The sequence below is a fragment of the Thermobia domestica genome, chromosome 2, assembly GCF_964235325.1.
Source record: "Thermobia domestica chromosome 2, izTheDome1.hap1.1, whole genome shotgun sequence".
Lineage (NCBI taxonomy): Eukaryota > Metazoa > Arthropoda > Insecta > Zygentoma > Lepismatidae > Thermobia > Thermobia domestica.
The window spans coordinates 13,775,731-13,790,538 of record NC_137455.1 but is presented as its reverse complement, the minus strand read 5'-3'; the positions used below and the strand labels follow the sequence as shown (position 1 = coordinate 13,790,538).

The 14,808-nt window shown below is 33.1% G+C and overlaps 1 protein-coding gene across 6 annotated transcripts in view; it reads right to left on the bottom strand.

The window, feature by feature from the left end:
* Positions 1-3,033: 3,033 nt before the first annotated feature.
* Positions 3,034-14,808, bottom strand: part of LOC145670229 (putative peptidase C1-like protein F26E4.3) — a 402,759-nt gene continuing 390,984 nt past the window's right edge. For all 6 annotated transcript variants that reach the window (XM_081738638.1, XM_081738656.1, XM_081738664.1 and 3 more), the window contains 3 exons: positions 13,806-14,014; positions 10,662-10,813; positions 3,034-7,373 (listed from right to left, as the gene is read on the bottom strand). In XM_081738638.1, coding sequence (XP_081594764.1) covers positions 7,203-7,373; positions 10,662-10,813; positions 13,806-14,014 — 532 coding nt within the window. In that variant the 3' untranslated portion in view covers positions 3,034-7,202. The remainder of the gene's footprint in view (positions 7,374-10,661; positions 10,814-13,805; positions 14,015-14,808) is intronic.

Genomic DNA, 14,808 nt, shown 5'->3' with positions numbered 1-14,808 from the left:
CTGATTGAAGAATGCAAGACAAAAAAACATCAAAGAGCTTTCAGTATTAGTATAAAGGTGACTGACTAACAGAACATAATACCAATTTCTCTTATTTTAACACAGCGAAGTGGATAATTGATGCTAGTATTTCATAAATAAATATTTCCTTAAAAATCCATTTAAGGTACAATAAAATATCGTAGTTTGATTTGCAATGTAAACTTGTGCTGCCAGTAGAACATGTTTATTTTGAAAATTTAGAAAACAAAAATAATCGTGTTCTCATTATGTTAAGATTTTTTATTTTTATTTGAAAAAAAATAAAGAAAAATTCAGTACCGTACGTTGATGATATCTTTTGAACTTTAGGACAGCTTGAAAACAAGGTTGTTCAATAGCGCATCTAGACAGGAACTTTCTGACTTTCTGGAGATAATCCTATCTCAAACAGACTGAGATGGTCTGTTTTGTATTCACCAATAATTACTGGATCAATAATGTTGGAAGTTGATTGAGTAAGCAAAAATTAGGTATGCACTTATAACCGGAAGGGTTCGATTTACGAACAAACATAAGTCCGAAAATCGAACCCTACTGGTTATAAAAATGGCGCACGAACAGGACCAAGTACGGAAAATCCAACCCTTCCGGTTAAATAGACTAACAACTAATATTGCTAATTCAACTCAACATTTTAGATATGTTTGACGCTATTATAACGAAAAGAAAAATGGTCTTGTTAATTAAAGTTATTATTGCAATTTACTAGCTTAAAAACAATATTAAATCCATTCTTACGTTTTTCAAAATATTGCAGAAATCGAATAAAAAAAATTAATTCCTCTGCTTAACTTTGCTGAAAGTACAAAATACTTCACTGACTCACACATCAACAGAACTATTAGTTGTACAACTTTGAAATGTTGTATATATATTGTCCTTGCATCGTAGACTGTAAATAATAAGGCTTTTGCTAAATGTGACTTCTAAAGAGGGCAAAGAGGGGAGGGTGTGTGATTATTTTATTTTTTTAATGTTACTCTCGTTTTTTTGATCTCCGAAATTATTAGGCGTGAAAATTTCGTAAAAATGATCTCTTTGTAATCTACGCTGTAGCTAGAAAGGGATTTTGAAAAAGGGACTCTGATTTTTCCATTCTTCAGATCTCGGAAACTGTTAGGCGTAAATCATAAAATTATGTGCAAATATCCCTCGTGTAGCCTACGTTGACGATAAGATGAAGCTTTGCGAAATCTCACTCCTAAAGAAGGGAAAGAGGGAATTAAAATCGTTAGCATTAACAACTAATTTGAAACCACAAAAATTTGTACTTATCTTCCAACTATTTTGCATCGACCTTATTCTTCCAATACAAAGAACGTTCATTCTGCTTTATTATAAACTAGCATAGATTGCCCGCTTCGTTGGCTGAAATAAATTATTTAAATCTACAACTCTTTATGTCATGTGTTTGGTAAAAATGAGAGTAAAAAATTAAATATTACTATTGTGGGTCGAATGTTATTTAAACGACATCGGAAGTGTCGTTATTCATCTCAGCGACCCCGAAAACTAGGGATTCGACACTAATATCGGTCAATTTTGGTCATTTTTAAATATCTCTCTTTTCACCCCTCTCCTACGTTGTACCGTCAAAGTGAAATGATAAAAACACTTCCAGGCACGAACCTCATCTATGTTGACAGCTTGATCGAGATCGGTCTCGTGGTTCAAGGGCTATTAAGTTATAATTAATTTTATATATCTCGTCCTCCTCCTCCTACCAGTGGCGTAGCAGCTGCCCCCGCAATCCCCGCAATGCGGGGGGACCCCGAGGTATAGAGGGCCCCGACGTCTTGCGATGAATAAAGATTTAAAGAAGTAGAAGTTCAACCTTACTTCTGTCGGCTTTACAACTAGGGCCCCTTCTCTATACTTTGCGGGGGGCCCGCAAAAGTGTGCTACGCCACTGCCTCCTACCCTACGTTGTATCGTCAAACTGAAATGATGAAAACGCTTCCAGGTCTGAACCTGATCTATGTTGAAAATTTGATCGAGATCGGTCGGGTGGTTCAAGAGTTATTAAGTTTTATTTATTTTTATATATCTTCTCCCCCTCCCCTGTTCTACCGTCAAAATGAAATGATAAAAACACTCCAAGGTCCGAACCTCATCTATGTTGAAAATTTGATCGAGATTGGTTGAGTGGTTCAAGTGGTGCGAAGTCATAAACATAGTCACTTTCATTTATATATATTCTGACATCCAATAACTACGTACAGAGAATCAATAAATATAATCACGAGAAAATAGGATTTTTTTTTTTTTTTTTTTTTTTTTTGTAGGATCGTTGGAGAGGAGATTTATTTGATTTCCTCCCTGAAAGATGCACCTGTCTGATATTTAATAGAAAGAAAAACAGCCAGTTCCGTTTTTTAAATCCTTGTTATTTATTCTACTGCTACAATTGTTTTTTAAAGTTTTCTTCAACCAAGTTTTTCGACAACATTCGTTCAAGAAAAGAAATCTCACAGACATGGTTACTTTACCTATGTACACATCTAAAATACACACACATATACAACATACACATTTCATATTTTCTTTTTTAAAAAAATGTTTATTAAACTAACAAACAAACAAAATTCAAAAAAAGTTTGGCAGTGAAAAAGAACAAATGAAATTCTTTACATTAGCAACAACTCATTACAAAATAAAACACTATCCACAATTTGCACGCTTCCTCTCCAGTAGGAAACATACACGATAACAAAGGTTCTTTCTACTCAACCTGTATCACTAATAGCTTTGTGTTCCTTATTTTAATAGCTATTTCTCGCATTACATTTACATTTATCAGCTGTAACAAGACGTACATGTTACAATGACTCCTTTAAAACTTCATTCGGTTGCCATTTCCTGTTGGGTTTTAAATGGTTAATTTTTATTTTCCTACTTCTGAGATAAAGGGCGTTCAACAACATCTACCGGTAAAACATGAAAATAACGTTTCATTTAGATATTTATATGTGGCTCAACATTTTTCAAATCTTTTTATTTTAAATTACGAGGAGAAGTCAAAAAGTAAAGGGACTTTTGCAATTTCTCGCACTAGGGTTTGGTAACACTGCTAGTATCCAGCGGTGAATTAGTATCGTCTGCAACACTTCTATGCAACGTGTCACTCTTATTCCCACGTTAGTCGTTGGAGTGTAACAGAAAGTTAAACATAGCAGCTCCATTGTCGATCTGCACCAAGGAGGAAATGAGGGCACTGATTCGCTTTTGGTTTGCGGAAGCTGTTAAACCTGCTGAAATTATTCGTCGAATGCAAGCGCAGTATGGTGACAGCTGTTTTATCGCGAAACAAGATCTACGAATGGATAGAGCGTTTCAAACAGGGAATAACTTCTTTATGTGACGAGGAAAGTTCGGGCAAGCCATCGACGTCAAGGACTGAATAACTATGCATCACCTGAAGGGTACATCATCACGAACAGTAAAGTAAGGCTGGCTGCATGGTTCGGAAACACCTATCATCACCAGAAGTTAAGAAATTTAAACGTCAACCATCAGCTAGTCATTGATGAGGTGCAACTGAAAAACTTTCTTTTTGACAGAATCAAAAAACCTGTGAAACGTATATTATGCAGAAAAACACTGTGTTTCAGTTTTCTATCATTAGAATAAATGTACCCTTTCTCAAGTCCCTTTACTTTTTGATCTCTGCTCGTAATATTTGAAGAAATAATAGTGTGAACTAATAAATTAGCAAATCAATTAAGGATTTTTTACTTTTTTAAGAATATTAAAAACAACATCTTATTAGTAATATAGAGCTTCACCATCCATTAACACATTCATACTGTTATGATTTGTTACACTTAAATGACCTATGGCAGTGTTCTAATTCAGATTGAAATTATCCAAAAAGTTATTTACAATTTCAATTTTTTGTATCTAATTTAGTATAATTTAGCTTTTTAAATAAAGTTTCTTGCATAATTCTATATAATACAGTATACTGAAAATAAACACACTGATAAATTTAGTATCTCTACATGAATTTTGAAGTTAATTATTTTAAAAAGATTTTCCCATTTAAAAAAAATGGATTAAAATTTTTAATAAAATCTGAACTACGCCCACACATTTTAGATTATAGATGCACATTAATAAAATGTAATATAAAAATTTCTTTAAAAGTTTACATTTTGTGCATTTGTTTCAATTGAAATTGCTACAGTGTGAAAATGTAATTATTTTTATTTAAGAATACATTTACTTTGAATGTCTTAATTTGATTTTCGAGAATAAAAAAGGAAGGATAAACAAGTACAAATATACAGGGTGTTAGAAAAATGTGTCACAATATTTTGGGAGCATTCTTCACATCAAAATAAAAAAAAAAAAGTTCATATGGTCCTGTGCTCAAAAGTGGATAGTTTCGTAGTTATAGGCTGCAGAAAACGTGAAACAAGTGAACTTTAAAAGTTCACAGATCCACTACTATGGGACCTATTGTAGGCGGGTCAAGACATTACTGAGGAACTGGCAAGTGAACTATCCAAATATCCATGTTTAAGAATGCTTCAGTACTTGCACACCAATTTTTGGAAGGTAGGTGGAGAGTAATCAAGTACTCTCAAGCAGCCTCTCTAAAAATGATTGTGCAAGTACTGGAGGTTCTGAAAGATGGATATTTAGGTAGCTCATCAGTGATGTCTTGACCTGACTACGATCGGTCTTATAGTAGTGAAACTATGAACCTTTAAAGGTTTTTTTTTTCACGTTTTCAGCACCCTATAACTACGAAACTACGCACTTCCGACCACAGGTCCATATGAACTTTTTTTCTTATTTTGATGTGAGGAATCTATTCCCAAACCATTGTGACATATTTTTGTAACACCCTGTATTTATATAGTTTTCCTGTTCATACAATATGACTTCGTTAATATTTCAACGAAAAACTTCATATAAAACATTAATTAAGAAAATAAAATAAAATGTTTACATCCAATCCAAAGTAGGAGTGAACATTATATATATATTTTTCACACCATTTTGTACGGAATTTTCGCGTAAAACTATAACAGACCATTAGAACAAATTACTTTGTAAATAACCTTTCTTTTAAATTCATCTATACTTATTACAGAATAGGCAGTTATGTTGCTGATATAATAAAGGAGATATGAGTCGTCCATTTCCAAACGGCATTTTGTGCAAGAAAATTCGATTTTGAGATATGGGTACCATTGGATCAATGCTATTCATAGTTTTCATACGATATACGCTTTATTGTTCCAAAAAATCCGATAAGCGGCGCAAATTACGTTCAAATGTGGGAAATGTTATTGTCCATAACCAAGAAACCAAAATGGAGGAGGAAAAATCTTTAAAAAATTTACAGAAACAAACGGATTCTTGTCCTTTAGACATCTGTAGTATGTAAATAAAAGCAATTTCAAAGCGACTCTCGTCCACAAGTCATAACTAGATTCAGGTAAGTTAAAAATATATTGTTTTCTCATAACACAGTAGGTTCTACAGACAGTGTGCTTATTCATAACAGTTGGTAACCCTTCTATTGTTGTTACTGTCTAAATAAAACATATTTTCAACGTTTCATTGTCACATCCACCCAAATAGGAGGTTGGGTCGTGTTTTGCGTTATGTCTTCCAACGTATTTTGTTCTTTTAACATGGTTGATGAGATTTAAATTACATCCAGTTTGCTGTGTGTATAATCTATTTCTGTGATGGATGAAGAACCACAGACGTCACACATGAAATTTCCACTGAAAAATCGTTAATGAGTAAGGAGTCTGCTGTAGGAGCAGATCCGGCTAAGATCAGGTGATATCAGACGATTATTTCAACTACATTTTGGAACGGATTGGCAGCATACTCCTTTTAAATTCTACAGGGATATGAAATGTGATGATATTCTTAGAGAGGAAGAAGTGGAAAATGATGATGCCGGAGGAAGAACGGAGGATTTGGGATATACACACAAAATCATCTTTAGAAACTGTTGTTTACCATACAAAAACGCTTTGATTACGCAATTTTTTAAGTTTAGTTTCGTGAAGGTTTAAAAGGCGTTGTTGTTTGCTTTTAATTATATTAACTCCTGCTTTGAAGAATGTTTCAAACCAGTCATTATTTATTCATAAGTCGTTCTATTTCAGATATTGCAACAATAATTTCTTCTATAGCTATAACTTTTATCCTGTTTTCATTATAATAAACAAATAATTGCATTACATCATTATATCACTTTTGTTTTCCAAAAACACAATATCTCCATGATAAAATGGCTTCATACAGTTCCAAAAGCTATCTTACCCTTGAAACAGTTCCAAAACGACTCTTGTCCAAATTACTTTTTAATATTTCCTTCAAACTAGTGCATAATTTTTTATCAAATTTTTAGAAAACATTTATTTGCCCCTCATCAATAATTCTTTAAAAAAAGTAACACACATTAGTAAAACTTTGAAGCTCCAGAACTTTTCTTTTATTTCTGGAAAATTTTGTTCTGTGGACAAGATGCCGTTTGGAAATGGATGACTCATATATATTTTTTTCATACATATATCATAGATATTTGTGAAACACTTCAAATAAGTCACAGGAGAATAATGCCAATTCACAATATGTGGGAATGCTATTTTAGTAGATCGATCTATAACAATTTCTGTACGAAAAATGCAGAAACTAATGTCACAAGTTGAAGGAGCATTTTCATTAAATTCCTACGGTACATTTGAAGTTCACCATGCAATTATCTGAATATTACATTTTAAATACTATGTCAAGTACTATATGCTTGGGTTCGTGCCTTTCCAAATAATAAATAAAGACATATATGTCTGTGATGAAAAATCTGTAATAACTATACAAAACTAACTTATTTTAAAATAAATCAAAAAAGGACAATAAAAATGGCAGCTTTCATAAAGAACACAATTCAAGATTCTCCTGTCTACAAGACATTAAAAAAAATAACAATTTCTTTTTATCGAATATGCAAATGAATTATTTCTAAAAATTGCTGTTTTCAAATTTACAATCTAAAGAACCTTTCTTTTCTCACTCACGCATATACGAAAAGAAAGTTCAGTTTTTTATGTATTTTGAAATTCTTCTTTGTTTTATTTTTTTGAAAAAAAAAATAAAAGAACTTGTTTTGTTAATCATCACATAAAATCCTAAACAACGTTTAACCTATTGCTGCTGTAGTTTCTTCTCTTAGGTAAATCGTAGTCCGTATGAGCCCAAGATGCCAGCACAAAGTTCTCGATTTCACACTCGTTGCTTCCTCTTCGTATTCGGAAGTAGCCATTCTCGCCCCACTGGCTTCCCCATGAATTTGCAACCAGCTAAATTTAAAATAAAGAATAAATATTACATAAAATTTTAGAGAAATCTTTACCGGACATGTAAAAAAACTACGTGATTTTTCACTATTGTGGGTATCGAAAGATCACTTGACTCCTTTCGACATTTAGAAGTAAGTGTAACTTCCATCTTCATCACGAAGAAATAAATTTTTAAAGGTTGAAATGTGACAAAATAAAAAAAAAATCTTATCATTGAACTAACTACGTATATGTTATTAACAGATCATGTTGCAGTTTCGGCAAGTTATTATTTACTTAACTAGGAGTATTATTAGGTATTATTGACAGATCCCAAATATATATATATATATATATATATATATATATATATGTATGTGTGTGTGTGTGTGTGTGTGCGTTAGACAATGCGTGAGGAAGTTACAATAATCATCAGATGCGTTATCAGATCTTAGACATAAATTACACAATGTCTGATTAAGTCATATAACCATCAGATGTCATTATCACGTTTCATGCAATTACGTTAAATATTAATCATCAGATACTCTACCATTATTAGATCTCAGATATTCATTAAACAATATTTGATAAAATTATAATAATCATTAGATATCATTATTAGATCTCAGATATTCATTAGATAATTTTAATCAAATCATAATAATCATTAGATATCTCTATCAAATCTAAGATATTCATTAAACAATGTTTGTGAAATCACAATAATCATTAGATGTCATTATCAGATCTCAGATATTCATTAGACAATGTTTACAAAACCATATTAATCATTTGATCCCATTATCAGATCTCATATATGCATTAGACAATGTCTGTGAAATCACAATAATTATCAGATGACATTATCAAATCTCAGATATTGATGATATTTGTGAAATCATAATAATTTTGAGATATCATTATCACATGTCAGATATTCATTAGACAATGTTTGTGAAATCATAATAATTTTGAGACATCATTATCAGATCTCAGATATTCATAATAATCTTGAGAAATCATTATCAGATGTCAGATATTCATTCGACAATGTTGCGACACTTAATAATTTTGAGATATCATTATCAGACGTCAGATATTTATTAGACAATGTTTGTGAAACTTAATAATTTTGAGATATCATTATCAGATGTCAGATATTCATTAGACAATGTTTGATGAAGTCACTGATAAGTTCCCAAAATAGTAACATAAGTCAGTATTAATATATAGAATAGTTAGTGCTATGATCAAATGTAGTTATTAATTTATGTATTCTCAATTTACAAATTGATTCAAAACTGATACGCAAGCTGAAATCTACATTTTAATTAAAACGAAGTTTTCATATATCTTTTGTTTATTTATAAATCTTACATTATTTTCAAAAAAAATTATTCATTTTCATATATATATTTCTAATACTATCTGAGAATTATAGTTTTGACATATTGTGGATGTTATTATAAAGAATAGATCACGAAAGGAGAACAGTGAACCATAAAAATGTTTGGATAACTAAAAATAGAAACGTTTCATAAACGAACTAATACGTGATTAGAGCTATAACACTTTAAAGGGAAAGAACCAATAGAGATATTTAAATAACCAAGACTAAATCAGAAAACCAAACCAAATCAAACCACTTGGCATAACGGCCCATTTGTGAGCCTAAGCCTACTCCATCGCCATCTGTTAGCGACCGACTGAACTACGTCCAGCCTAGCGGCGAGCACGTGACCAACGCGCTGCGACGCCCTGTCCCTAACAGGCGCATCAGGAACTTTCTAGACCGAGTGGCCATCATGTTCTTGTTTTCACGTGAGTCCCCAGTTTGCCTCACGACACTGGGTGGACACAGAAAGTTGGGAATCGAACCCGCGACCACACGGACAAGAGTCCAACGCTCCAGCCACTAGACTACAGTGTTCTCTAAGACTAAATTTGAACCTTTACAAAAACTGAAAAAAAAAAAAAAAAACTTAGGAGATAAAAGTAAAAATATCAAAATAGCAGCTCCTCCTTTTGCCTTAAATATTCTTTCTCATGCACGTTTGAAATTCCAACCTCTCATTCTTTCTCTTACCTCTATTTCCAACCTCTATATTCGGTAGCTATCTCTTAGTTTTAAAAGTTATATACCAATATATGAGTCCATTGAGTGCAAAACTAATTTTAAGCGAAATTGAAAACCTGTAAGATGTATGGAATTCAATAGATATTTCAGTTCTCTATTGACAAAGAAATATCTGTTGACTGCTGGTGTTAACGAAAGTTTCCATAACTTTATAGTCAGTTCGGAAAACAACTGAGAAACACAATACACTAAATACATTGTTTACATAGTTTTTTATTATTATTTTACAAAATATATCTGCAGATAACGCGAGTTTTGAATTGACGGAGCCATACGGCGTATATTATATACGAGGGCATTTTATAAGTCTATGACTTCTCACAAGATGGTACTCCGATCATAAGTTGAAGTTGGCCCTCTTCAGTAAATAAACTGTGAGAATTTCAATTGTCTTTTGTTTGTTATACTATTGTTGACAGCATTGTAAACCGGATAAGTGCACATTTAGTATTTGAAATGAAATAATGTGGTCTCTACTTTTTGCAGAAAAATGTTATTAAGGAAAAATAAAAAAAGAGACTTAAAAAGTATTATGGATACTCTACTCCGTCTCATAAAATGGTGTAAGTAGTCATACGAGCGCGAACGGTGTTGAGCGTTTGGGGACATCTAAGACATCTAAAAAAACGAAGGATAAAATCCATGAATATGTTGAAAGATCGTCGAGTGAAGATATACGGGAAACTAAGATGGTATACATCTCAGTGGAACGTGTTTTTAATATTGAAACGTGCTGATTATTATTATGATTTCACAAACATTGGCTGTGAGATCTGATAGCAACATCTGATTATTATTATGATTTCACAAACATGGTCTAATGAATATCTGAGATATCATAATGATATCTCAAGACTATTATGATTTCACAAACATTGTCTAATGAATATTTGAGATCTGATAATGACGTCTGATGTTTATTATGATCCCACGAATTAAATTGATTTTTCAGTACGAAACACAATAGTTTAATTTCAGTCACGAACTTATCAGATGATTCTCCTAAATTCTAATTTTACATAGAGCGTTCGAATATTTTAATCTAAATATGATTCCAAAAATTATTAATTCTTAAATTTGGAACTAACATTTTGAACGTAACTTGAATTTCCTACAGAAAAAAACTGAAAGAAAGAGACAAAAATGTAAAAATTTTTGACGAATCTTACCCAGTATTTAATCGGGTATCCTTGCGTAGTATCTTCGCCCCATCCGATAATTCTAACTGAATGATAACCAGTTCGATCCCCTAACGTTCCAGGATATGGTCTATATACGCCGCCTCTGTACATGAAGAAGTCACGGTACACTCTCATCGTAGCTGTGAAGGAAAAACATAATTATTGTAGGATCTTCCTATGATATATAACTTAATCACTGAAATATAATACAGTGAATACAATTACAGATCAATAATAACAATAATATTTTATTGACAATGTTAGGAACATCAATCAGGCAGATCCAGATCCAGAATTTGGTCAAGTTTAGAATTTTACACATCGAAAATATAGATTTAAGAAATTGGTTCACCTCCTTATTCACAGTTTCGGATGGTTCAAAATTTACAAACTGAGCTTTATTTTTTAATTGCATTTACTATTATTCTTTTTATTTCAAAATACATACTGTTGTAATTACACAGTAAATCATAAGGCTGGTCACAAAGTCTCTCCCTGATAACAAACATTAATAACAATCAAACAAACAATGATAGAGACATGCGGTTTGAAAACATTTGTATGAAGCTTCAAGATTTTGCCGAAGCCGATGCTGCCACTCTGAAGGACTTATGCTCGTTCATTTCTCGATGAAACCTTCCCTGACCGATGGATTGGAAGAGGTCAACCAATACCATGGTCTCACGATCCTCTGCTATAACCTGCTTGACTACTTCCTGTGGGGTTATATTAAAGACAGGGTTTACGGAACACCTGTCCCTGATATTGAAACACTCAAAAACAGGATAAGGGTCGCACTAGATACAGTGACTACTGAAATGTAGAGTAACACATGGATGGAAATTAAGTATCGCCTAGCTGTCTCGAGGGTAATTAATGAAGCACATATGGAATTACCGGTATCTAAATCAGGTAAAAAAACTTTTTGAGTTTTTCTACTATTTGCCGCAAACCGCATGTTACTCTCATTGTTGGTTTGATTGTTATTAATATTTGTTATCAGGGAGAGACTCTGTGACCACCCTGTATATTTCAGCTTTTCGTTAATTTTTTTAGAGGCATTCTCCGTTCTAATTTCCTAGTACTATACACAAAATGGAACTATTACACATGTTAGAATACATCATTGCTGCTCATGTCCTGACATTAGGAACGTTCAATAAAACTTTTGAACTAAATAAGTGCTGGACAATTTTAATACTTTTGTTGCAATTGGATATTAGATGACAAAGAATGTTAAATGTGATTGTATATAGTTCGTTGTCAAGTAGTTGACAAAATAGTCTGTGAGAACAGTTTTGAGAATAGAGATTCGGACGTTAGAACACATAATTTTGAAATTGTTTACAATATCCATTTTAGTACAAACCATTTAATGTTTAATATACTACAATTTATTCATCTAACAATTTTTTAGTGTAATAGGGGACATGGCTTCTAAGGCTGCCTCGTACTTTGTCTAACATCTTTTACGGGTTCAAATTAAAGAACAACACATAATTTTTAAATGTACCCTATACAAAGATAAACATAAAGAGCTACTAAAATTGGAACATAGTTTTACACGGAATTTGGTCCATTATGTATGAATCCAATTTTAACTTCTGAAATATCATTAAAAACATGATTGGCTACCTTTATTTTCATAACATTAACTTATAAAAACAAAAATGGTTAATAATCAAATACCTTTTTTTGAAAAAAACAGGTATTTATAACTCACTGAATAGTTTCGAAAACTTTTGTCATCGTTCTCAGTTTTGGAATTTCAATTAGGCAAGACTCAACATTGCATATGAAAAGACAAACAAAATACCATACGAGTTATCAACTGGAGGAACCGTTAATTTATTCGCGATCTGTATACAGACAAAGTGTGAAGTTGGCCTTGAATCAAGAAGAAACCAATAGTGTGGAGATAGGGAGAATAGTCCGACAACGATGTAGTATGTCACCCCAATTGTTCAACGTTTACAGTAAAAGCTTAATAAAGAAAGCAATAATGGAAGCTGGAGATTTCAAGATTAGAGGGCAGATCATTAACAAGGACAGGTATGTAGATGATAAGGTTATTATAGCTAGAACCGAAGGACTACAAGAGATGATGGATAAAATAGTTGACACTGGGGAACAATATGACTGAAAATAAACATCGAAAAGTCGAAAGTGATGAGAATATCCCGTGGAAACACGCCCTTACGAATCAGAGTGGAGCGTAGAAAGTTCAAAGAGGTCGATCAATGCAAATATCTGGAAAGTCTTTTGACGAGATACGCTTACTGCACCAAAGAGATCAGGTCAAGAATTACCACAGCCAAAGAAGCATTCAATAAGCAAAGATCCTAACTATAGATATACCACATTAACTTGACACCTAGTCTTCCGTTTCAGGCGCTGCTATCCGCTGAAGGAATTTCATTCCGTTTCGCTAAGGCTCTCTCGCTTAGCAACAGCTGAACCCTTATTGGCTCAACGCGTGGGTGTGTCGAGGGTCTGAACTTTAGTTCGCGTTTTTGCCACGGCTCAAGACATTTTGGCAGCACCTTAGCAGGGTTAACATTGGATTAAGGAAGAAGCTGGATAAGTGCTATATTATGGAATATTGCATTGTATGGTTCGGAGATTTGAAGATGGAAATTACAGAAGAAATATTTAGAGAGCTTCGAAATATAGTGTTGGAGGAAGACGGAGAAGATAAAATGAACGGAGAGAGTAACAAACGACGATGTTTTAAAACGGGTATAAGAGAAGAGGATGATTTTAGCCAGCATCCTGCGGAGGGAGGTCAATTGGATTGGACGCATCTTAAGATGAAACTGCCTTCTTCATACAGTTATAGAGGGAAAATGGAAAGAAAGCGAGGAATAGGAAGAAGAAGAACACAACTGATCGATAATTTGAAAAATAAAAGAAAATACTGGGAGTTAAGGAGGGAGGTAAAGATCGAGAAACGTAGAAGAAACATTTCCAGACTCGAACCGAAGAACGAACGAAAACCTCATTAGTCCCAGGACCTGCTGGCAGGTAAAATACTTAATAATAAATCATCCAGAAAACTTGAGAATTGTAGAGGCCCAAAGGAAGATCCTTATGGTACTCCTCTTTAATTAAGAATTAAAGGAAACACTGTACCTTGCACAGGACCAGATTCCATTATTTCATGCATAATATCTTCCTCAGAACCCAGTCTATAAGCAGGTCCTGTCTTGTAAAGTTCTGGTCTACCCTGTCCATTAACGCATCTGAAGTTCTTTTGTCGAGCAGCTCGCCGACTGATATGACATCTACCTGCATTGCCACTCGAACCGCTGGTGTAAGGGTAGCACTTCTCATCCACCAATCTACACACAAAAAATAAAAAAAAATAAAAATCTGTAAATAATACGTAATTTGTCACGTGTACTGAGTAATGAAACTCGATAATCTCGCTTTCGAAGAGTGTCATCTGAATTTGAGTACTGACACACAATCATAGTCATACGTCTTGCAAATAAAAACACAAAAATAAACACACTGCTGAACAAGACTGCACTTATTTAATAAAAACACATTTACACGTGACGTTTCGATTTCTAGCCAAGATCCTCATCAGACGTACATTCTGATGTACGTCTGATGTGTACGGGGTGAGAGTGTACGTCTAATGAGGATCTTGGCTAGAAGATCGAAACGTCACGTGTAAATGTGTTTTCATTAAATAAGTGCAGTCTTGTTCAGTAGTGTGTTTATTTTTCTGAATTTGAGTAATCACCTAAATGCAGTTAACGGATATTTTTATTTTTCAATATTACCTAAAGTCATGTAGTAAAAGGTCGCATCTTTCTTTTGGCAGAGTTGCAATAAAATTATTTGATTAAGCATAAATTAATGGATTATGTAAATGACAAGGTATTTGACAAGGTACTAATGATGAATTTATAAAAGTGGAATACGAACAGCGCTAAGACAGAGTAATGAAGTGAAGCTTTAAATTAGGCTGAAAAAAAAAAAAAGATAACAATAGCTGGAAAATATATTTCTATTATTTTAAAAGGAGTTTGGTTTATCAAATGCTCCTTGTTCGTGCGTCCGGCTGGGAGACACTGGTTGACCAAAAACTTAAAAAATAAATAATCTTTACAACCATTCTTACGGC